Consider the following 26,402-nt stretch of genomic DNA (forward strand, 5'->3'; position numbering starts at 1 on the left):
AAAACGTATAAGCTATGACCATGCCTCAACATGTGTACTCACCACTATCCTAAGCGGCAGACAATTCACTTCTGGTGATTATTAAATGGTGTGCTGGATGCATGTGATGAACTACACTGGCATTCACGCCAAGGGGTGAGAGACGTCTCATGCCTGGCTGGTAGCCTGGAATTTGACATTTTTTACTGCCGCTCATTTTGGATATCTGGATCGGGCTCTTCAACCCAAAGGTAAACCACATTGGTGCCTGAGAGATTTTCACACTGCATCCCAACACGGGATATACCATGTGCAAATAAGTGCATTGTTCAGAATGATGAACAATGGTGCATTTAAAGAGTCGACAAGCTAGAGGCACATGTTCTCCATCACCCATTGCACCAGTGCTACTTCTGGAAAACAAGGCCCCAGTCACATATAAATTGTGCAGAAAGTCTCGGGAGGATAGCTCAGCGGCAACGTGCTCGCCTTGGAAGCAGGAGGACACTGAGCACCACAGGTTTGATCCCTGGGTCCGTGCTAGAAACCTCTGGGTATTAAGCGCGTTATAAATAACCAATCATATCATATCATGAAGCTTAGATTCAAGCAATGCCATTTTTTCAACAATTATAATAACAGATGTATTGACATATCACGTGTGTGACTAAATTCTGCTTTAAATGCAACAGTTTAAAAATATAGGGATACGTTCTAATTCATTTCTTAAAAACAAGCACATTGGCTACCTGCACAGCGCTATGCAGATGATGAACATATGAAATCGAGGTATCGTCAATTCAATATCACTCATAAAGGGTCTTACTATATGAATTGCATAAATTCTCACGGTGCTAGAAATCTGATTGCAATTCCTATTGATGTAAATCTCAGATGGCCAAGGCGGGTGTATTGTTTTATCTGTATATTTGCTTGGTCCCTACTGTTGTCTTGGGTTCGAATGTAGCTCCGGGTGTACGTCTGTGTTAGCCTAATAAATCTTGTATAAGATATAAGCAAGAGGCAAATTGGTCCCACTAATTATGGTCTCTGCATTCCGGGTCTAGAGCTTCACTCTCTGCCTTTAAGTACATAGTTGTTTATTTATATGCATATTTGGGGTAGAGAGCCCTTAGCCATTGTCTCTCGGTCTGGCAGCCATAAGGCCTGTCCCAAATGTTGCCATTCGCTTGTTTGTGGTTTTTGGTGCAGGAATACCTTGCAGTAGTGGAAGGTCAAATCCTACAACGAGAATACTGTTTGCACTTTCTTTGTTTACAAATTCAACTAGATAAAATTGTAATTTTTCTAGTTCACGATGTAAAGATAATATTTTATTACGGCATGGTGGTGAAGAGCATTTGGTCTCTAATCTTTGTTTTCATACAGCAGCTATAGTTTAAAAAAAAGTTAAATGACAAAGCATTAGGACTACATATACCATAACCCTTTAGCCCATTCTCCTATAGGTCCTGGGTAACCCAACCTCGACCATTCTCAAATAATAGGATTTTATGGATGGATACTTATGTTTGAAGTTTGTCTTTTTAAAGGTTTATATAAACCATAAAAAATGTAAAAAATACAAAATACAAAAAATAAAAATTATAGGATTCCTTGCACTTGTTCGTCCTATTTTAATGACGGTATAGACCTCTAATATTCTCTGAGGTCATGACTCAGCCAACCCTAGAATTCGCAGAACTCAGCTCACCGGATTGCCACACTTCAAGGCTGAAAGTACAGTGTGGAACCTATCTGGGTGGGTAACCCTTTATTAAGGTATTTTGGGGTGGGATAATCCCTACTTACATGTCTTAATATCATTTCTGACTATACTTTGTAAACTAGCATATGAACGTTGTCTGATGTAGCTGGGCTTATCCAGGACTTGTAGGAGAATTGACAAAGCCAGAGTTGTCCAACGCCAGGCCGCGTGGTCTGGAAACCTGACAGGTTTTCAGGAGATCCCTCATTAATATTCATGAGCAAAAGTGAAGATATTTAGAATCGGCATATGCAAATTTATCTAATAAATATTAATATGGGGTATCCTAAAAATCCGACATGGATGCAGCCCTTGAGGTTTGGAGTTGGACAACCCTGGACTACACGATCATAGGAAATGCATTACAAATGATTTGTCATTTCATTTTGTTTTACTATTTTTGATATATAAAAATAAAGATAAGAAATTGCAGGTTATGAAGCATCTGTGCCAGCCACTCTAACAACAATGCATCAATTAATTAATAACTAATCCAGGTATTTGGCCATGTGTACCTTGACCTTTATGGTGACATAGCCAAATTAAAACTCTCCATTAAGGAGGCACTCGACCTCACTAACTTTCTGGGTATCTTGAACAGGCACTGTTATGTTATGTGATGTTACGTTATGTTATCAGCTCTTATATAGCTCACGATCGCCCGAAGGCATCATGGTGCTTAAGGAGAGAGAGAGCAGACGCCTAGGAGAGTTAATTTAAATGGGTTTTAACCCTCTTTCTTCTGTACCTCTGTGATTCAGGTCTTACTTGAGAGTCAGGTAAACCTGTGCACATTATTGTTCAGCCACTTATGGCAAACCTGGCTGGGCTCAATGTCACATGGTGCTGGTTTCTCCATGCTTAACTCTCACTCTACAGTTCCAACATTGGCCTTAGATGTGGGCATGTGTGGGTGATCTCTCAAGGTTCTTCCCCGCTTTGCCTGGTGCCTAAGCTGCAGCAGTCCCCAGTTTCCCTGCACATGACACTGCATATCTGGGTGGGAAGTCAGAACACCTCAGGACGTTCCCCAGTATAGCAGCTGCTTTCATGGCGTGTGCGCCTTCAGGCCTATGGGCATGTAGAGCGTCAGAAGAATCGAATAAATAAATAAATAAATACATACATAAATAAATAAATAAATAAAATGGCCTAGGGTTTGCCCATCAGACAGGCTGCTCCACAGCACCCAGCAAGGGGTTGCGACTTTGAGTCCTTTTTCCTGCAAGACGGTTACCAGTGGCCTACTCACCCTCATCCTCAAAAGCAAGATGGTATAGTGAGTGCCAGCCCATTGGGCTCACTGAATGTACATTCGTGCCACCTGCCCCATCTCTGTGCGTCAAAAGGACGATGCCTTCAGTGACAAATTGGCATGGTTTTATATTACGAGCTGACGTGAGTGTAAAGACTGGTGGGGGGGTCTGTACTTCTGCTCTCTATATGGTAGAGGAGAGGCACAGAGGACCCCAGCCAAGATTCTCTAATATGGTAGCTATGGGCGAGCAATCAAGGCCTAGCTTCTCAGGAGGTGATGCAGGCTGGTTCTTAAGTACAGTGTATCCCCAAGCCCCCACAAAGGAATGTCCACACACTGTATTACTGAAAACACAGTCTTTATATAATTAATATTCAAGGGTTATGTACACTTATCACAATAACGCACTTTGTGCTCAGGAAAATCAATAATGGTAAATATCTACAATTCTAAAGTGGTACCACTAATATTAGACCTCATTAAAGTGCATTCACAATACTGTAGAAATGGCACACAGATCAATAAGAAGGAAACCAGCAATAGAGAGAGGAGAGATAAAAGATGGTTGAACCAATAGGCAGAATACTGGCCCTTGCTACTGGGCACAGTTCTGTGTGGAGATCCCCCCACCTGGGCAACCTGTAAAATAAAGAGATATAACACAAGCCCAGTCCATATATTGTCCAATAGTCTTATTCTCTCCTATAATGTTTTTACCCCCCCAATGTACCTGGTGGAGTCGAGTTCTTCGAAGAGGCGTCGACAGATCCTTCTTGAATGACCCCCTTTAAAGCAGGAGTCACGGATCGTCGAGAGGCGTCGAGAAGTGTCGAGGAACTCGGTGTTCGGTGTCGGGGAATCGACGGCCCTTCTTGAATGCCTTCCCTTTCAAGCGGGAGGCACGGGGCGTCGAACGTCCGACAACAAACAAGGTAGAACGGCTTCGATGAGGCGGCAGGCTTCGATCCGAGTGGTGCTCGTCGGCGTCGAGACGTCGGCGTCCTGCGAGGAAGAGGCGTGCGGGGCACCTCGGCGACACTAGTTCTGAACCGCAAAGATTGTGGGTGACGGTGGCCCAGCAAGGGCGTCGAGTCGCTCGAGTCTTTGGGGTCGTGAGGTGGCGGGAAACCCACCGGCGGATTCTCCTCGGCGCGTTGGTCGTCCTCGACTTTCTCCGGCAGGACAAAAGCGATCGACGGTGCGGACGAGGGAGTCCTTCGAGTCAAATGTTCTTAGGCAAGGAGCGGACGGCTCCGGTCGTCGGCGGCACGGCGTCAAGTGGTTCCCACGGCTGGGCAACACAACTTCGACGGGCCTCCAGCGGTTACACAGACCTGCGAACCCTGGTCGACGGCAATGGACTTCGACAGCGTCGATGTCCGGGTGCTTCACTTCGATCTCCTCGGCGGTCCCGTCTCGGGTCGGCAGCCTTTCGAGGGTCTGACTTCCAGGGCGCTTCGGCGAAGATTCAGCGGTGCTCGATGGTCCCTCGGAGCACGGGAAGAGGGCGCCTAGCCAGGTCCTCTCTCGGGTCAGTCCTCGACGATTTCGACAACCTTCAGTTTCTGTCGAAGCAAATGCCACAGCAAGTCTTCTTCTTCCAGCTGGATGTCGAGGATCAGCAAATCCAGTTACTCTTGAGTGGAGACTCAGCTTCTGAATGCTTCTGAACAATTTCCAGTGGTGAGAGGTCCCCAGATATACTATTCTGTCTCTCATCCACACTGCTGGCACACACACAGCAGCCAATCACACAGAAGGGCATTCATGCAGTCAGTCAGCCAATCAGGCACACAGTGCATTCAGGCCACACTCCTCCCTTTCAGACACTCACAACAAGGAATGTGGATTGGGACAAGTACCCAGCCATTCAACACTACACACTGCATTCAGGCCAGTTTCGGGCAGGGCTGTCTCAGTCTTTGTCTCACATGCCAGAAACCAGACAACCACAACAAGAAGTGTATATTGGTCACACACTCCATTCACCCAGGTCCCACCCACAGGAGGTACCCACAACATACAGTCAAAGGGAAGGCTCCAGTCAGTCTAGCTGGGCCTTCACAACAACACCATATATGGAACTTCCACCCAACAGCCAGTCAGGGGGAAGGGGCAGAGTCAGGGCTTCCCAGGACTTTGGGAAAAACAAGACAACAGGCAATAGAAAGCAAGAGGCCACAGGGGCCATCTTGTTTTCTATCAGGAATCAACTGATCCCAATGGCAGGGCCTGGGTATCCCAAAATGGAGGACACCCAGAGCACCTGTCCAATTCAGCATGGAGCTGCCACCAGCCCATACCCTGCTCTGTGGGCCACCCACAGGTGCCCAAAAACATACACTAGGGGCACAGGGTTGTACCCCTACCCAGGGGTGCCATAAGTGTATCCCATGGGTCTGTTCACCAAACCAAAAGAGAGAGCTGCACTGCCAGGAGTCCCAAATGGACTCCTGGGCAGAAAACATAACAGAACACACAATAAAAGGCAGAAAAGGACAAGGATTCAGAGGCCCTGTCCCTCTGATGCATTTCCAGCACCACAGTCGCCCCCCCCAGACTGAGGTGGAGGGTGTCTAATCTCCCACGGGATAGACACCCTCATCCAGACGGTCAACATACCTTCTGGAAAGGCCATCCGCATTATCGTGACTCTTCCCTGGTCTGTGCTCTATGGTGAAGTCTAGCCCTTGCAGGCTAATGGACCACCTGAGCAATTTCGGATTCTCACCCTTCATCTGCATAAGCCACCTCAGGGGCTTATGATCTGTTTGGACCTTGAAGGTAGACCCCGTAAGGTAGGGCCTAAAACGCCTAAGGCTCCAAACTATGCTAAAACACTCCTTTTCAACAGTAGCCCACCTAAGTTCTCTACCCTTGAGTTGTCTACTGATGAATATGATAGGGTGTTCTCTCCCTTTGTCATCTAACTGGGACAAGACAGCTCCAATTCCGGTGTCGCAGGCATCCGTCTGGACGATAAAGGGTCGGCTGTAGTCAGGCGCACACAACACAGGTGCCCTACACAGACTTTCTTTCAAGCCATCAAAGGCCCTCTGACAGTCTTCAGTCCAATTAACCTTCCTAGGCTGTTTGGGCGAAGTTAGAGCTGTCAGGGGTGCAGCTATGGTTCCATAGTCTGCCATGAAATTGCGATAGTACCCAGTGAGGCCCAAAAAGGCTCTCACCTGGGTTTGAGTAGTGGGAGTCTCCCAGTTCTGTACGTCCTGTACTTTACTGGAGAGAGGTTGGATTTGACCCCCTCCTACCTCATGACCAAGATAGGTAACTTTCCCCTGAGCTATCTGGCACTTGGTGGCCTTGATAGTGAGGTTAGCCCTTTTCAAGGCCTGCAACACCTTATCCAGATGTGTCAAATGCTCTTCCCAGGTGGAACTGTAGACGGCAATGTCGTCTAAGTAAGCCACACAAAAGGCTTCCAGTCCACTGAGCGCATGGTTGACCAATCTCTGGAAGGTGGCAGGGGCATTCTTCAACCCAAAGGGCATGACCCTAAACTGGTAGAGACCCTCAGGTGTGGAGAACGCCGTCTTTTCCTTGGCATGGTCCGTCATAGCTATTTGCCAATAGCCTGAGGTAAGGTCAAAGGTGCTCACAAATTTGGCAGCACCTATGGTGTCCACGAGCTCATCAGCCCTGGGCAATGGGTGCGCGTCAGTTTTGGTGACGGCATTGACTCCTCGGTAGTCCACACAGAACCTCCAATCCTTGGTACCCGCCTGGGAACTTGCCTTGGGGACAAGGACCACTGGACTGGACCAGGGACTGGTTGAGGGTTCAATAACACCCAGATCCAACATCTTGGCGACCTCAGCCTGGATGTGGTTTTTGACGGTATCTGACATACGATAGCTCCTGCTCTTGACAGGCACGCTGTCACCAGTGTCAATTTCGTGCTTACACCACGGTGTAAGGCCCGGTGTCAGTGAAAACAGAGAGGCATACTGCTGGAGCAAAGCCCTGCAGGCCCTCTGCTGCTCTGTTGTCAAATCGGGAGAGAGTTGTACTCCCTCCACTGAGCCATCCTGAGGGTTGCTATGCAGCAAATCAGGAAGGGGCTCACTCTCATCCTCTTCTTGCCCTGAAGCTAGCAAGAGACATGAGACCTCTGCTCGCCTGTGGAAAGGCTTGAGCCTGTTGACATGGAATACCTGGGGGGCTACCCCAGAGGCTCCCATGTCAACCAGATAATTGACTTCGCCCATCTTGGAGATGATCCTGATGGGTCCAGTCCACTTGTCTGCCAAAGCTCTAGGCTTGGTAGGCTCCATCACAAGGATTTCCTGTCCCGGAGTCCAATCCACTTGCGAAGCTTTAAGGTCATGCCAGTACTTGTTCAATTCCTGGCTGGCCTTGAGATTTGCTGTTGCCTGACCCATCATTTGTGTCATCCTCCGCCTGAGGCCTAACACATAGTCCCCCACTTGCTTGGCGGGACCTGGAGGGGTGGCTTCCAAGCCTTCTCGGATCAAGGCGAGGGGCCCCCTCACGGGATGTCCAAAGAGTAACTCAAAGGGGCTGAAACCAACACCCTCTTGAGGTACCTCCCTGTAAGCAAACAGCAGGCATGGCAGGAGGAGATCCCATTTCCTCCTTAGGGGCTCTTCCAAAGCACCTAGCATGCCCTTGAGAGTTTTATTAAATCTCTCAACCAGACCATTGGTCTGGGGTGGTAAGAGGTGGAGAACTTGTAGGTTACCCCGCACTCTTTCCACATGGTTTTCATGTAACTAGACATGAAGTTGGATCCTCTGTCAGAGACAACCTCCTTGGGGAATCCAACACGGGTGAAAATGCCCAGGAGAGCCCTGGCAACCACCTTGGCAGTAACAGTCCGAAGGGGTATTGCCTCAGGGTACCTGGTGGCATGATCTACCAAGACCAGGATGAACCGATGTCCACCTGAAGTGGGAGGGTCAAGGGGACCGACGATGTCGATGCCCACCCTCTCAAATGGTGTGCCAACCACTGGTAATGGCTGCAGTGGGGCAATGATCCTGCCTCCAGTCTTGCCAGACAACTGACAAGTGGGGCAGGTCCTGCAGTGGGACTCCACCTCTACCCCCATCCTTGGCCAGTAGAAATGGGCAGAGAGCCTCTGCTTAGTCTTCTTAGTCCCAAGATGACCAGCCAAGGGCACCTCATGCGCCAACTGCAGTAGGAAGGGCCTGTAAACCTGGGGTACCACCAACCTCTTGCGGGCACCAGGTTCAGGCTTAGTGGGCTCACTAACAAGGAGCTCACCCTCCCAATAAATCTTGAATGTCCTAGGCACTTCACCTTGTGCCTGGGACAGGGCCTGTTTCCTCAGACCCTCGAGAGAGTGGCACTCTCTCTGTCCTTTACAGAAGTCTGCCCGGGAGGGTCCCCCTTCAGCTAACAAGCATTGAAGGTCGGGGTGCTCCTCCGGGTTAAGAACCTCTCCCACAGGAGAGTCTTCTGCCTCTTCTCCCACAGGAGTTGAGTTTGGGTTTTCCACTGGACCCAGCCCGTCCGGAGCATGGATCCCAATGGGTGCTGTCGGAACAGCAGGAAGAGAAGGTGTTCCCTCCACAGAGATGGCCTTCTTGGTCTTCCTTCTTCTTGCCTTAGGCCTCGCCTTTGGCTCGGGTACCTGACTCACAGCCAGACCCGGTGTCACCTGTGACCTAGTGACCGCAGCAGCAGTCAGGGGAAGACCATCCGAGATCAACCCCAACTCCACTAGATCATTACCTAACAGAATGTTAGCAGGGACATTGTCCTGAACCAGGACAGGAAGCTTTGCTGTCTTGTCTCCAATCATGAGTGTGACTAAGGCTACAGGTGATAATTTGGGAGGCCCACCAGCTAATCTGGTGGTTTGCAGAGGAGCACCTTCATAGTCCTCTGGCTTGAGCAGGGTCCTGTCCACCACTGTCATGCTTGCCCCAGTGTCTCTCAAACCAGTAGAAGGCTGGCCATTCAAGAGGACACTTCTCAAAAACCTACGGGTGTTCTGTGGGATAGTCGCCAGTACTTCTGCGTACTGGTCCCAGGCCCCAAGGGACACTAAGGAAATCTCTACCGGAGCACCAAAGGTGATTCCGGTAGGGGAGGGGAGGACAGTGGCCTCCACCTCAGACACGGGGTAAGGGTAGGTCAGGCTGACAGCCTGTACTCCAAGTGCCTTACTTTTACACTTGGGGTCACCCCTTTTGTGATCCAGAGCCCCACAATCCCAACAAGTGCCAGGAGTGCGGGGTACGGTACTGGAACCACTGGGAACCTGCTTTGCAGCAGGTGGACCACTACTCTTATTCCCACCCACAGAGGACTTATCCCCACTAGATTTTTGGGTCTTAGGAGAGGAAGGTTTTGGTTTACCCGACTGTGACTGCTTTTGGGACTCCTCAGCTTTCTGAGAGGCCCCCTTTTCTTTGTCCTTGTCCTTCCCACTGGAGTCCTTAGGGGACACCCGATGGGAGACCCACTTGTCAGCCAACCTAGCCAGCTTAAAGGGGTCCAAAATGTTCTGGTCAGCCACATACTGACGCAGCTCTGGTGAACAGGCTTCAGAAAAATGCTCAAAAAACAAGAGGTGGGACAACTCAACAAAAGTTTTCACCTTGTATCCATCAATCCACCCCATCATGTTCATGTGCGCAGTACTCACCCAGTCAACCCAAGACACATTCTCTCTTTTCTTAAATTCCCTGAACCTTTTAAGGTATTGGGTAGGTGTTTTGCCAAACTTGGCAATCAAAGCAGACTTCATACACTCGTACTGACCCCTTTCTTCCACACTCAGCTTCAGAATACAGTCATACCCGGTTTGAGGCACTCTGCTTAACAAACACTTAGCCCAATCTCTTTTATCTACATCATGAATTGCACAAGCCATTTCAAACGCTTCAATCCATTGGAGGATATCTGAACCCTCCACAAACACACCAACCAAATCTTTCATAAACTTGGTGGCTGGGGACCTGCCACTCTCAATTGGTCTAGCTGAAGTCTCCACTCGAGCTTTCTCTAACTGGATTCTCTGACATTCAGTGTCCTTTTCTTTGAGCGCAAGATCCCTATTCTTGAGTTCCACTTGCTGTGCCAGCTCCTCTTTCTTAAGCTCAGCTTCTATTTCCAACTTGCGATATTCAAAGGCTAACTTCATCCTTAATAACTCAAGTTCCATGGAATTGCTGGGGTTTGGAACAGAGGCAGCAGGAATGGTGGCATTCCCAGAAACAGATTCAGCGACAACCCCAGGGGCAGAGTCCTCACTGGTTGCATCCCCCCCTTCCTCAAGAGTTTCCCCATCAGTCTGGTAATCCACCAGGGCAGCTATCAGCTCAGCCCTAGACTTATCCACAAAGTCTAACTCCCTGGCTTCACAAGCACTCTGGAGAGCCTCTAAGCTCATCCGAGTCAATTTACCATTTGCAATGGACTCCATTGCTTGTAATGCAGTTATTTGGAACACACCCGAACCTTAATCTAATAAAAGTGCGGATATTTTGTAAGTGGCACGGTTATACACTGAGTCTTAAAACCATAAGCATCCCACCGCTGCCACCAGACTTTGTAAAGACTGGTGGGGGGGTCTGTACTTCTGCTCTCTATATGGTAGAGGAGAGGCACAGAGGACCCCAGCCAAGATTCTCTAATATGGTAGCTATGGGCGAGCAATCAAGGCCTAGCTTCTCAGGAGGTGATGCAGGCTGGTTCTTAAGTACAGTGTATCCCCAAGCCCCCACAAAGGAATGTCCACACACTGTATTACTGAAAACACAGTCTTTATATAATTAATATTCAAGGGTTATGTACACTTATCACAATAACGCACTTTGTGCTCAGGAAAATCAATAATGGTAAATATCTACAATTCTAAAGTGGTACCACTAATATTAGACCTCATTAAAGTGCATTCACAATACTGTAGAAATGGCACACAGATCAATAAGAAGGAAACCAGCAATAGAGAGAGGAGAGATAAAAGATGGTTGAACCAATAGGCAGAATACTGGCCCTTGCTACTGGGCACAGTTCTGTGTGGAGATCCCCCCACCTGGGCAACCTGTAAAATAAAGAGATATAACACAAGCCCAGTCCATATATTGTCCAATAGTCTTATTCTCTCCTATAATGTTTTTACCCCCCCAATGTACCTGGTGGAGTCGAGTTCTTCGAAGAGGCGTCGACAGATCCTTCTTGAATGACCCCCTTTAAAGCAGGAGTCACGGATCGTCGAGAGGCGTCGAGAAGTGTCGAGGAACTCGGTGTTCGGTGTCGGGGAATCGACGGCCCTTCTTGAATGCCTTCCCTTTCAAGCGGGAGGCACGGGGCGTCGAACGTCCGACAACAAACATGGTAGAACGGCGTCGATGAGGCGGCAGGCTTCGATCCGAGTGGTGCTCGTCGGCGTCGAGACGTCGGCGTCCTGCGAGGAAGAGGCGTGCGGGGCACCTCGGCGACACTAGTTCTGAACCGCAAAGATTGTGGGTGACGGTGGCCCAGCAAGGGCGTCGAGTCGCTCGAGTCTTTGGGGTCGTGAGGTGGCGGGAAACCCACCGGCGGATTCTCCTCGGCGCGTTGGTCGTCCTCGACTTTCTCCGGCAGGACAAAAGCGATCGACGGTGCGGACGAGGGAGTCCTTCGAGTCAAATGTTCTTAGGCAAGGAGCGGACGGCTCCGGTCGTCGGCGGCACGGCGTCAAGTGGTTCCCACGGCTGGGCAACACAACTTCGACGGGCCTCCAGCGGTTACACAGACCTGCGAACCCTGGTCGACGGCAATGGACTTCGACAGCGTCGATGTCCGGGTGCTTCACTTCGATCTCCTCGGCGGTCCCGTCTCGGGTCGGCAGCCTTTCGAGGGTCTGACTTCCAGGGCGCTTCGGCGAAGATTCAGCGGTGCTCGATGGTCCCTCGGAGCACGGGAAGAGGACGCCTAGCCAGGTCCTCTCTCGGGTCAGTCCTCGACGATTTCGACAACCTTCAGTTTCTGTCGAAGCAAATGCCACAGCAAGTCTTCTTCTTCCAGCTGGACGTCGAGGATCAGCAAATCCAGTTACTCTTGAGTGGAGACTCAGCTTCTGAATGCTTCTGAACAATTTCCAGTGGTGAGAGGTCCCCAGATATACTATTCTGTCTCTCATCCACACTGCTGGCACACACACAGCAGCCAATCACACAGAAGGGCATTCATGCAGTCAGTCAGCCAATCAGGCACACAGTGCATTCAGGCCACACTCCTCCCTTTCAGACACTCACAACAAGGAATGTGGATTGGGACAAGTACCCAGCCATTCAACACTACACACTGCATTCAGGCCAGTTTCGGGCAGGGCTGTCTCAGTCTTTGTCTCACATGCCAGAAACCAGACAACCACAACAAGAAGTGTATATTGGTCACACACTCCATTCACCCAGGTCCCACCCACAGGAGGTACCCACAACATACAGTCAAAGGGAAGGCTCCAGTCAGTCTAGCTGGGCCTTCACAACAACACCATATATGGAACTTCCACCCAACAGCCAGTCAGGGGGAAGGGGCAGAGTCAGGGCTTCCCAGGACTTTGGGAAAAACAAGACAACAGGCAATAGAAAGCAAGAGGCCACAGGGGCCATCTTGTTTTCTATCAGGAATCAACTGATCCCAATGGCAGGGCCTGGGTATCCCAAAATGGAGGACACCCAGAGCACCTGTCCAATTCAGCATGGAGCTGCCACCAGCCCATACCCTGCTCTGTGGGCCACCCACAGGTGCCCAAAAACATACACTAGGGGCACAGGGTTGTACCCCTACCCAGGGGTGCCATAAGGGTATCCCATGGGTCTGTTCACCAAACCAAAAGAGAGAGCTGCACTGCCAGGAGTCCCAAATGGACTCCTGGGCAGAAAACATAACAGAACACACGATAAAAGGCAGAAAAGGACAAGGATTCAGAGGCCCTGTCCCTCTGATGCATTTCCAGCATCACAGTGAGCTCAACGCGTTGCTGCATGTTCTATAACCCTACCCTAAATTCTACGATAGGTTGGTCTCAAAGCATCAGCAAGAGTGGTGCAGACACTTTGCACTGGTCTCCTTGTCACTTCTCCAAACGTGTACAGTTCTTGTGCTTCTTATAAACTCTACAATCCATCAGGAGTTGGACATTAAAAGGCCAGGTCATGTAGATATTGCATCGCCAAAATGCGAGATGTTTATAACCGTAAATTTGCAAGTTGCAAGGTCAGATCAGGTTAAACACAACAAAAAAGCAGTCTCTCGGTATCTCAATCCGGCTGCCAGGCTTCACATTGACTGGCATTGTGCAGGCAGGGATAGAAACGTTTGGCAGCTATTTAGCTTGTAGCCTAGAAAAGCCTGGTTGGCTTGACAACAACAGCCAGCAGGTGTCTCCTTTGACTCCCCGGCACAACTGTTGCTAATCAAGCAGGCCTTTATGACATTCATGTAATGGGAATGTGTATAAAGGTGCATTCGATAACCACTAGCAGACACTGAAAGTATATTGGGTCATTAGTAAAGGACACGCATATCCAGCTTGTATCACAGGTGCAGGGCTACAGATAGGATTTGGAAGTGAGAGTATTTTGTTTCCTGTTGTTTAAAGTTGGGAGTAAAATGATTGTTTAGTGAGTAGAAATGTAAGTCGAATTGCCAGTGAGAGTATTTTATAACCAAGTAAAAATATGTTTTAAATGGAAAACGAAAATGCTTTTGTAATAATGATTTCTTTTCATCACGTTATTCGTGCAAAATAAAAGATAAATGCTTTCTTCTTATGATCAGACTGTTATAATAGTAGCTTCCTCCGGTGGGACTATGGGTGCTACTTGTCCAAACATATCCATGGAGCTGTGCAAGGCACAAGGTTCTATGTGTCCATTTCCCAATTTTGGGTGGGGGTAGTTTTACTCCCAGTTTTTATTTTTTGTAAGTATTTGCCTATTTTTAATTCATTTATTTGACTTAATTGTTCATGTGTAACACGCCTAAAAACAGCAAGTGGTTTGTAAGGGTATTACCTAAATTGTTCGTTTACAATTGTTCGAATGAACAATTGACCGAATTTAAAGGGTCACAATTGACCTTTTCACAATTGACTGTATATATATATATATATATATATATATATATATATATATATATATATATATATATATATATATATATATAATATATATATATCTGTTTGGTAATATATATTTATTTATATATATAGGGGTTTTGGGGGGTTTGGCATTAGGTGGGGGGTTGTCGGGGGTTTCCCCCCACATATATGTTACAATTGACCTTCACAATTCGGTCAATTGTGAAAAGGTCAATTGTAATTCGAACAGTTGTAAAACGAACAATTCGTATACAACCGTTTGTAAGCGCGGGACCGGGCTTCAAACCTCTGTTGCGCCGCGTTGTCTTGCTGCCAATACAAAGGCATTGCCCTTTATCCTCCCTATCCTAAAAGGCTGATACACTCCTTATCTGTAGGGATGCTCAGGTGGAAGGTAGGTCTGCCACAGGCTACGTCCTAGTTCATAATTTTCAGTGCTTAATTTGTGGGGGGGTATTTGCCAGGGCTCAGCCCTGGCACCTATTGTTGTGCCCAGGCACACATTGTCATTAACTCAGTTTGATTATGATGTGATGCTTTGGAAACTTTATCATTGTATTTTTCAGTCAGTAGTAGCCACACAGCAAGCAACAACAGTGTGCACTGGCCACGTGGCTCTGCATTTGTGGCTGGCTCAATATAATTAATTAACCTGATGACCCTTGCTTCTATTTCCATGCATATCAGTGAAATGGGATGTGACAATACTGGGTGCCTGTGCTGGTCTTGCCCTCACACTGCTTCAATCGTTCTGCGTGGCATGTGTGCAGCTCCGCTACTGCAATAGCCATAATCAATGCCACAGCAGGGTGAGCAGCAGCACCGCCACTGTAGAAATGCTCAGGAAGAGGCCATTTCTGAGGAGGTGTGCCTGTCCTGCGTGACAACCTACACAAGAGGATCTTGCTGCAGTGTTTGACAGGAACGTCCATCTGTTCAGTAATGATTTTGTCTGCATTTGCCCATCCACTCACCATAGGAGGAAAGCACAATGTGTTTGTTTTCGGTGAGTAGGCGGTCAATAAGTGCACTTGCCATCTAAAGAAGCAAAGCGCAATGATAATGATGATTAGATGTTTAATGAAACAATATAACCCAAAAAGTGAGGGGTGGAAGGTTTTGAATAAATCATAACCACTGGCAATGCCCTGGGCAACCCTCCACAGCAACATTTTTTAGCCTGTCTGTGTCATTACAAGAGGGGACAGCCATATGCAAATCAGGCTAATACTGCCACCAATGGGAGCAGCTCAGCCGGAACTGCTAGGCCCCGTCCCCTCTGCATGGAACACAAGCATCCCCAGACATGTTTTGGCCTCATTGGGCATCATTGGTGAGGAGTAGGTTGGGTTTCTTGGCCCTGCGGGCTCGGGTCATGCATCTAAGCATACTCGTCCCACGCTGCCCGCCCGATGTGTCACAAGCGTACTGTAAGCCCTGCTCATTTTCCAGGGGTAGCGCCTGCTCGTCTTTTGATGGCCGATACACATGGTCTCTTTTACCCGTCTTCGATGAATCTTTTTTAGATCCCTGCCCACAAAAGCAAATGCAGGAACCATCCATGAGACACATCAGAAGTGCACACCGGCATCCTCCGGAAAGTCGTGCAGTGCAGTAGAATGCAATGAAACAATACATCATTATATGATATGTTTGGAGTGCCACATGCATGCGTGGCACGTCCCCCAAGCTAGGAGCTGTCATGATATCTGCATTCCTTATACTCGCCACTGTAACGGAATCCCTTCAGTCCCACTTTGCCCTTTCACCCTAAATTGGCGGGGGCAAAAGGACAGGGGGCAATGTCGTTCATATCCGGCCACGGTAAAGCATCCTTCATCTGATCACAGGGAGGGCGATGCAATAAAGGGGGTGGGCGGGGAATCTCGCGAATGCTCTAAATCCCTGGAAATGAATGCTCGCCGTCCTTCCTGGCACGCCACTGGCTGCCTCGTGCACGAGCGGATTAACCAACCCCCTCCGTGGAAAGCGGGATATTTCAGCCGAGGAGGCAGCTCCCTTAATACTCCATGTCAGAGGTCAGGTCAAGAGCCGCAGAGGAGAGTAACAACTGCTTTAGCGGACGCGACCAGTTGCTTGGGAGTGAAAGTGAAAGTGCACGAGCACGCGTCCCTGCCACGCACCGTCTGTCTGCTCATTCCATTGGTCAACTCATGTTTACGCTGGTTTACTATACAGGAAAACAATTGCGCCTCATTTGAGGTGCACTAGCTCTAAACCGCGTATTTATAATTATTTCAAGCATGATAAATCGCCCACTGGTACAATCCCCCAGCATATAATCGGTTTTCTGACAGGGAACATATTTTTTGTATTCTTACATAATGTATAATGCATTCATTGTATCTGGCGATGCGAAATATTCATAGCTTTTCAGTGCTTTGCTGAAAGTAACCAGGGATTGTCGAGAAAGCAGGCAGAACAACAGTGGCTGTGTACCTCTGATTTGGGGGTACCACATATCACCCGGGGGTCACTAATACCCAGGGATGAACTGGGCCATAACATTGTCTCAGGCACCGATAAAAAAGTGTCCCACAGTTGCGGATGGCTATTCATTCCTTTTGTGACACTGTTTTAAATGTAACCAATGGGAAGATGTGTTGATATGGTGTTATGTAAATTGTGCATTTTAAAGAATATTTATTCAGCAACACGGGTCAAAACTACTAGCCACAGAGTTAATTAACTCACCAAACTGGCCCAAATTGGCCAAAAAAGTGGCCCATTTTGACCCAAAAAACTGCCCCCACACCAGCATTTTGTGTTTTTGGTTCGACCATGGGCCTATTGCCTTATAGGCCAGTCGGAGCCTCATGACTGGCCCATGACTGGCCATGACTAGGCTCATGACTGGCCTCATTATAGGCCAGTCGGAGCCTGCTAATACCTTCATTGCGAGTTAGGCTGTAACAGAAAAACAGGTGCTTTTTCAAACACTTCATCTTCAAACCGAATGTTTCATTATAGTTCACAAAAAAACTGCATGCGTTGGAAATTCGCATAAGAGTTCCAAGCATCTTCACCTCCAACCACGATGTGGAGTTTTGCATTTTGAAACCCCAGGTACACTTTAAACACCAAGCCACTGGTTTTCAATGGGATTTTCCCATCTTAAAACACTTTGTAAATCAGGCCCTTATTCGTGAAGACTTCCACTGAATCTCTGACTTCCACCTGCTCCCTAAAACATCACCCAGAAAGCCCGAAAGTGAAGCAGACGGATACTCACAGAAAAATGCCACGCTGGAAGATTCAATCAGGGCCCCGCAGAGGTTCTCCAATCACCTATGCATTTACTCCCGTCAAAGACTGTGAGTATCAGGCCTGTGAGAGCAGGTGCATGCTTGGGAGGAAGACTGTGGGCATCTCCTGATTCGCGCCAGTGCAAATCTCTGAGAATCAGGCCCTTGTTTTTATCAGGATATCACATGCAGTAAAGCAAAGGAAAATCTGCTCAACGCTTAACAGGGCCATACATGTGACATGTTCCTAATGTGGGTAGGTGTAGTCAGGCATGAAGTCAGCACGCATAAGATGTCTATCCAGTGTCATGAAACCCCACTTTTCTGTCGATATTTATCCCATGAAAGTAATGAAGTGAAGCAAGATATGGGTTTTCTGTTTAAGAACACCCCAAAGAATCGGGTGGTAGATGCAAATCACCCCCTCTTATTTGGGTTGGTAAGCACCTCGGTGAAATCTTGTTTTCAAAACATTGGAAGCGACCACTTTACACTCTGTACACCCTCAACCACCTACAGAATCTGCACACATGTACACCCTCACTCAAAGAATGCCTTGCACGCCCATACTCCCACACCCGCCCACAGAATGCCCTTCACACATATAAATCCTCACCCACCTACAGAATGTCATGCATGTCTGTACACCCTCACCCACCTAAGAAATGTCCTGCATGCCTGTAGACCCTCACCCACCTACAGCATGTCCTGCACACCGGTACACCCTCACCCAACTACAGAATGTCCTGCAGGCCTATACACCATCACCCACATACAGAATGTCCTGCGCGCCTGTACACCCTCACCCACCTATAGAATGTCCTGCATGCCTGTACACCCTCAGCCACCTACAGAATGTCCTGCACGCCTGTACAGCCTCATCATCTAAAGAATGTCCTGCACGCCTGTACACCCTCACCAACCTATTTAATGTCATACACGCCTGCACATCCTCACCCACCTAAAGAATGTCCTGCACGTCTGTGCATTCTCACCGACCTCCAGTATGCCCTTCACGCCTGTACTCCTTCAACGACCTACTGAATGTCCTGCACGCCTGTACACCCTCGCCAACCTACAGAATGTCCTGCACGCCTGTACACCCTGACCAACCTAATGAATGTCATGCACACCTGCACATCCCCACCCACCTAATGAATGACATGCACGTCTGCACGCCCTCCTCAACTAAAGAATGTCCTACACGCCTGCACACCCTCATCATCTAAAGAAGGTCCTGCATGCCTGAACATCCTCACCACATAGAGAAGGTCCTGCATGCTATCACCTCTCTGAGCCCACCCTTAGGAACGCAAATATCCTTCCACATTTGCTGCTGTAAGGTGTATGCCGCTAGTAATCACCTGCACACACTCTGCCGTGCTGTAGAGACCCTCAGCCAGACCGTAGAGACCACAAATAGACCTTTACACACCTTCAGCCACCCTGATTGCCCTTTGCCACTACCTGCACCCTCAGCCACTCTGTGTATTCTCTGCATGCCTGAACAAAGATCTGAAGAACCCCAGCCACGCTCTGCTCACCCCGGTCTTGCATGCATGCCTTTAGCATTATTCCATACACCCCCGGCCCCATTCTGCACTACACTCTGCACACCGTCCTGTCTACCCTACGCCCCCACAGTGGGCCATGCTACTCTGTCTAGAGACAGAGAAGGATGGCATTCCAGCCCATGGCTAGGGGATCCTATAGAAAGAGGGTAGGAACTTGCCCTACACTGGAGAGGTCGTGGGTGGTAAGTAGGGCGCGGAGTGGGGTAGTGACCTGTTGCAATAACGCACCGCAACAGGACAACAGAAAGAAGTTAATAACTTTAACAAATGGACTGTCAAAAAAATAACCTAGGACTGTGTCTAATTCTATCAAAGTGATACCTGTTGTCTACTAATGAAGATCGGGAGCTTGGAGGGAAGCATGCGCACTGTGCTGTTCATGAAATTAGTTGCAAATGGATTTGGAAAGATGAATGTAATATATTTTAAGAATTTATTTGAGGAATTATGTTATTTTTGTAAAATGTCTTTATGAATTAAAAACACATATGTGATATGTTATTTATAACGCACTTAGTACCCAGAGGTTGCTAAGCGCCGACCCCTGGATTGAACCTGTGTTGCTCCGTGTCCTTTTGCTTCTAAGGCGATCACGTTACCCCTGAGATATCCTCCCGAGACTCAATAAATAAATAAATAAGTGGCAGGCTAGAAGGCATGCCTCGCAATGAGGCTCCTGCATCTTGCACATACATTTGTGGAAAAAGGCCCATTTCTGTAACGGCCCTTGACGAAGCATCGTGCGTGTGCGGAAACACATGCACTGCTCTTCCGGGCCGCCTGGTAGCAGACCTATGCAGTCTGTGTACGAGGATCTGAACACGGGATGGTGGGGGCGGGGGGTGCAATAAAATAGCACCGTTTATATTTTAATTACTCTTGCATCCATGCGCACACCAATTGAGGCGTGCGCATGAGCCAGCGATCACCTCACGAAGGCTGCCCTTGAGCAGGGGGAGCTCTGGGGCCGTGGCATCTTCTGCGCGGCACCCTTACATGTGATGCCACCTACAGAATGTCCTGCATGCCTGCAAATCCCTCGCCCACCCAAAGGATCCTACGCTGTAGAGCAGGGGTGGACTGAGAACTAAAAGAGGCCCTGGAAATAATTTGCAAAGTGGCCCCATATGACCCATTTTTAGCAAGTGCAATGCTTTTCCTATAAGAAAATTTGGAAATACCACACAAAAGAGGCCCAGGGTGCAGAGGCCTACTGGGAAATCTCCAGAGTTCCCTACAGGCCAGTCCACCCCTGCTGTAGAGGCTGATCCGCCCCCTCAATGACTGGATCCGCAGTATCTAGCTCGGTTCAAGAACCCCTATTCCTGCAAGTGTGTGAAGATCACACGGCTTGAAGCCTGGTCCTTAGCCGCTCATTGCGTGGAAATACAGCGAACATACCCCGCATTAAGGACACGCATGGAGCTGTACTATAATCGCCAGTTCCCATGTCCACGTCTGCATGCATGAAGGGACATTCCAGGACTGAGGAGCAATAGGGGGACATGGGACCTTCGCTGACAATGAACGCGCCGTCACAGTGACATTGGTATATCGCACCCAAAGGGGAATACTTTTCCAAACTGGGTGGCTTATTTTTCGCAACAATGTGTTCTCATGGCGCCGACGAGCAAACTGCCAACTACAACAGAAGAATGTAATAGCGCACACCACCCATACCAAAACAAATCCTGCTACTGTGGTGTCAGGCTAAGGAAAGGGGCGGAGCTTCTAGGCGCAGTAGAATCAGCTTACTGAATGAACCCTGAATAGAGGACAAGCTTATTTGCCACAATCACCCCCTGCTGGGCTCAACACTTGGACAACTGGAACCAGTTATGCCAGCGGTTTGCAACCTACCGCTCTCCAGGAGTTTTGGACTATGACTCCCATGATCTTACACCATTGACTAAGCGGACTATGGCTCATGGGAGTAGTAGTCCAGCACATACGGAGTGCCAAAGGTTGCAGACCCCTGAGCTAGGTCGTAACCGGTGTTATGGTGTTGTATTGAAGATCTAGGCCCCAGGGCAGAGTTGAGGGCACTTAAGAAGTTTAAGGGAAGGGTTGTAATGTCACTATCACTTCAGACGCCAGAATGGAAAAGTACATCCCATGAACTCAGAGCCACTGCAAACCGTATGAGTCTCAGCCTGGTGTTTAAAAGGAGCACAGCCTATCACCAGATGCAAGAACTAACACCATGTGCAACCATTTCTGAGACCGCCATCGGTCAAACCAATAGCGGATGTGCGGCAGAGCTCTGCATCGTTGGGTTGACCCATTGTTGACATTAAATGTGCAACAAACAGAAACGAATCTCTCCTTATACATACCTGTGTTTCAGTACCCAGGATATGGAAAGAGAAAGAGGACACGCAGATCCCAGTCCATGGCCACACTGTGAAGCAGGGCAAGGCAGTACGAGTAAACAATGGAATGTTGCCGTAGAGGCAGGAGCTGATATTTTAACAGCTGATCCTGTCCTAGTGAGGCCAATGGTCTCACCAACATTCCAATGTTAGAGTTTCCATAACATCAATAACAGTCAAGCGGAAGAAGTGATGCATTTTGTATAACATTGGAGCAGACAGGAAGCCTCAACCTGTATCATTGTCGACGCATTTGACGTAGTGAAGTGTCCTTCCCCAGATCATACAACACAGATTTGAAGAACATAGACGACAACATTAAAACACATGGCTTCAAAATGTGGGTGAGGAATCACAATACCTTGCTCTGTAGGAGCCTACCACATTAGGAAGTTTGTGGGATGATGACAGATGGCGTGGACGAGGAGGTGGTCTACCACCCACCCGATACACTGCCTACTCACCAGTCCAAGGGATCCAAGTGCCGAGATCACGGCCAGACCCTCCCTTATCAGTCACCAACCTCATGATACAGTTACCTCATGATTCCATGCCAGTAGAACACTGATTCGCCCATCCTACCCCCTTCTATTACAAACCATCATAATCAGCTATTGTAGAACAACTGATCAGCAAATAAGCAAATCCCAGAATACATCTGTTTGATGATCACTAGACCATCTGCCTTGAGACAGGCTGCACCTCTGACATGGAGACTTCTGGTGGGTCTGTCCTACTGTTGCCTGAAAACTTGCTGAAAGTGATGTGGATCCACTAAGTTTACACGCCACACAGTTCCATGGAAGGAACATTTTGGATAGATTGAGGCAGCTCAACGTCCTTATCAAACAAACATCCTGTTTTCAACCACTTGCGCACCTTCCACTTTGAGCATTTTAGTTCCACTGACAAAGATCTACCTTTACAGCTGCCGGGTTTACCATTATGGATATCTATGCCATCAGCCCCCAACTCACCTTGCACTCTGCTAAGACGCGTCTCCACTGCTGTCCTTAGCAAGCAGGACTTCTGCTCCAGCTTCCTCATGGGACTACCCGTCTACACCTCTTTCACACTCGGCGAGGTCATCAACGTTGCTACTCGCCCCCTAGTCCATCTTCTCCGTTCCTCACAAACATGTTATCTTCTCTACAAGTCCACACAAGGGCTAGCTCGCCTCTACCCAGCTAATACCCCCTCAAGCTCCTCAGTCCCAGAGATGTCAAGTCCTCCTCTGCTTCTCTGTTTCCCAAACTTGATGTCAACGCTTTCACTCCTTCACCCTAGTGCCCGCCCAGCAGTGGAATACTTAGCCCCCTGGGGTCCCCTCTCTAGTAGGCTTCAAGATGGCCCTCCTTTCCCTGGAGGAAGCATCAGAGCTGTTTCTTGATATCACCCCCTCTCCGTCATCCCCATTGGTGTGCAGCCTTGTCAGGGTTCTTCTCTCTTATCTAATAAATACAAAAAACCAGAAAACGCAACTGAAAGTCTCGGGAGGATATCTCAGGGACAACGTACTCACCTTGGAAGCAAGACGACACGGAGCAACACAGGTTCGATCCCCGGGTCTGCACTTAGAAACCCCTGGCTATTAAACGTGTTATAAATACTATCATGTCATATCATACATTATGAAAATTAAGCAATGGGCTTTATGAAGTAAAGAAAAACCTGAAGTTCAACACTGGGCATGATTCATCCTTATAACTAAAGATTGCAACTTCCGTGGTCACACTGTACTGCAGGTGTATGCAACATTACCCAAGCAAACATCTACTTCTCCTAGGTGATCTGTGTGGATGGACTCGCACTACAAGCCCCTGAATGCAATATAGCTTACCTGTATGATACCCCCCAAACCTGTGCCCTGGAGCTCTGAGTACATTGCATGTCCCATCCGTTCTGCCCCATAGACTTCCTAGTAAGCATAGATTCCTAGATGGCCTGTGGACCTCCCTTGCTGTTCCATGCCTGGACTGAGTCCATCAAGTCCAGGTGTTGGTGTTTTTTTTGCATTTTGAGACTTATATCCCAACGATACTATACGTACAATACCAGAAAGAGTAACTCAGTGCAATATCAGAATACAAAGAAAAAGTCGACAAACAACTCCCACCTGCTAACTCAGAGCACATGTGGGCGGACATGCTAGGATCAGGATCAACATTGGTGAGCATGCTCTAGAAGGGTCAGTACAGTGCCCGACAGCAAAGAGAAAAGAAAACAGCACTGAATAAACTAGTTATGCCCCTTAACCCTTATATGGGACCACCTAATAGCATGTTGGCTGACACCTTTGGGTCAGGCGAAACATTAGTGAACTTGATGTGCTGTAAGGGACCATGCAATAGCAGAATGCAAAGTGACAAGAATACAGGACCTGGTCAACTACTTACACCTGGTGAAGGTACCATCTGGGATCTCGGAGCACACGTGTGGGCGGACATGCAATGATAAACATTCATCGCAGTTGTAGTAGACAGAGTTGTAGAGGGACTCTTGGCCTCTTTCCCGACTGAAGGGGCGGAGCCTGACTAAAAGTGCAACATAACATCTCCAGGAAATAGATACTCGATTACAACAATTATAAACTTGCAATCTAAACAATTCTAAAGGGGGTTCTGTAAAATGTAAGAACATGTCAAAACAAGCGTTATTACTAAACACACTAAATGAACGTATGTCTGTTTGGCTAGCTCTGAGGTGCCACAGCAGGGCCGCTTAAAGGCGCATAGGCTGCATGTCCTGGCATTGAGTGCCCCACGGGGGGATTGAAAGACTGGCTTAACTTGCCAGGGTTCCAGCATGCTGTCTCTTTTGTTAATGCAATCGGATGATACATTGCGAATCAATTTCACAGACTGTGGTGAATAAATGATGCCAACGGGATACTAAATTGAGTTGACCCTGTTTTCAGTGAATTCAGTTTACAGTTTATATGGGCAAAATAATTTAGGTTTACGGCTGAAAAAGCAAAGTTATAGCATGTAGTCAACAACATCTAGTCCCCATCATGTTTACAAAATCAGGTCCTATGTTCGTCTGGCTACTTCGGCATAGCCCAAGTTTTTAGAGTCAGCTCGCGCACAGACATTCCTTCCCTTTATCATAAAGTTCAGCCAGTCGGGTGCGACACTCTTTAAAGTGTGTCAGGTAAGTGGGCACAGGCGAGAAAGGGATGTGCCCAGGGTCACACAAACAATGCAATGAACCGGGAGAAGTGGAGGACAGTACCCCGGTCTCCAAGAGTCACAGTAGAGATGACTCTGCCAGTAGACCTGATCTCTGCAGCAGACATGTGACCCACTGAGGTATCTTGCCTGTTATGCAGTGCACAATATAGCTATGGGTACGTACGTGTTAAGCATCTCGATTGGATACCGTCTCATACGCCCACAGCAATGCCCACATTTAATGATGCACAGACCGTTGACAGTAGTGAATGCGGAATGAATGACTTGGCTGGGCGATTAACACCGGTTAATCGACCACGGGCTTACACACGTCGTTTGACAATGCCTCCCCGGCACCACATTGGACAGCAGAGACAACTGCTTAGATAGACCTACAACAGAGACCCCAGCCCCCACCCCAGCCAATCCTTGCAGCAACCCTTTTTCCAATCAAAGACAACTTCACAGATCCTCTGCTGAGAAGTCTGCGAGTGACTCAGACACACAACAGAAAGCACCGATGGCAGAAAGCACGCGCGAGAGAGCGAAAGCAGACGTGAGAGCAGCAGAGAAGAGAGGCACGGGGGAGAGGGTGACAGGGGGGCACTGGGCCTAGGGTGGGTAGGACGAGAGAGGGAAAGAGGGGAAGGAAGGAAGGAAGGAAGGAAGGAAGGAAGGAAGGAAGGAAGGAAGGAAGGAAGGAAGGAAGGAAGGAAGGAAGGAAGGAAGGAAGGAAGGAAGGAAGGAAGGAAGGAAGGAAGGAAGGAAGGAAGGAAGGAAGGAAGGAAGGAAGGAAGGAAGGAAGGAAGGAAGGAAGGAAGGAAGGAAGGAAGGAAGGAAGGAAGGAAGGAAGGAAGGAAGGAAGGAAGGAAGGAAGGAAGGAAGGAAGGAAGGTTCTAACAAGTGAGGAAAACGCGGTTGATATCGAAATGACTTACATTATTCCAGAGTGGAAAACCTACAAAGGAAGCCATATAGCGAATATAGACGAATGATAAGGATGACAAGTAAGTCGGGGGGAACTGTTATTTCATCTGCCGTTGTGCCAGCTGCACAGGGAACGGTGTGTACTGAACGGTGCACGTTTCGTCCGCATTTCAACCCACGCGCTGTCATAAAAATCCCAAGGTCCCCTCAGAAGCGCTCACCTTCAGATCCTGCGGCGCCGGGCGCTGTCCCCCATCGTAGCACGGCCCGCCAATGGCCAAAAAAGGGGTGATCCAGGGGAACCGGGACTGCCCTGCCAGCAGCACCAGCCTGCAGCGAGAAAACTCGGAAAACTCGGAGCCGGGTGGGAGAGAGCAACCTTCCCCGAGCGCCGCCCCCTTCCTGCCTGCCTGGCCCCTCGGCACAGCAGCAACAGAGCTCAGTGCAGCCCCTGAAACCCGAATCCGCGGCTCTGGCGCAGCCAGGAGCGGTCCTCGAGGGCCTGCGCGGGAGCCCTGCCCCAAAGCCCGGCCATGTTGTGTCTGTGAGAGCCCAACACGCACGCACACCTTCCTCGCCGCGCAAAGTCTCACACACAAATCACACGGCGAAGGCGGGGGGTTCAGGAGGCGCCGAAACTTTCCTGCAGCCGAGGAGAAGCAGCATTCCAGCCCGTCTCCGGGAGACTTGCTGGAACTCGAATGGGAAGGGGCCCTGGGTGTGAGGTGACTCACGGAACAGGCATCAGTAACGTGCCCCATGCCTGCCCTACTCCCCCCTCCTCTCTCCCTCCATCCTCAGCCACCGAGGTGGGCTGCCGGTTAACCCTCAAGGCACAGTCCGGGAATTGGACTCTCTTGGTTTTCCCTTTTCCCTGGCAAACAACATTTGAGTCTACAGACGGAGGAGAGGAGTGGGTTTGCTTCGTTTCAGTCCGACGGACGACAAATAAACTGGTTTATTCGCAAAGCGCCTGCCATAGAG

The 26,402-nt window shown here is 48.8% G+C and overlaps 1 protein-coding gene across 1 annotated transcript in view; it reads right to left on the reverse strand.

Moving 5' to 3' along the window:
- Nucleotides 1–26,194, reverse strand: part of IL11RA (interleukin 11 receptor subunit alpha) — a 422,207-nt gene extending 396,013 nt beyond the window's left edge. Inside the window, exon 1 of the mRNA XM_069626821.1 lies at nt 25,640–26,194. Within this exon, the coding sequence (XP_069482922.1) occupies nt 25,640–26,179 (540 nt within the window). The 5' untranslated portion in view covers nt 26,180–26,194. The remainder of the gene's footprint in view (nt 1–25,639) is intronic.
- Nucleotides 26,195–26,402: the final 208 nt, after the last annotated feature.

Source organism: Ambystoma mexicanum, chromosome 6p (genome assembly GCF_040938575.1).
Source record: "Ambystoma mexicanum isolate Mex_15411 chromosome 6p, UKY_AmexF1_1, whole genome shotgun sequence".
NCBI classification, from domain to species: domain Eukaryota; kingdom Metazoa; phylum Chordata; class Amphibia; order Caudata; family Ambystomatidae; genus Ambystoma; species Ambystoma mexicanum.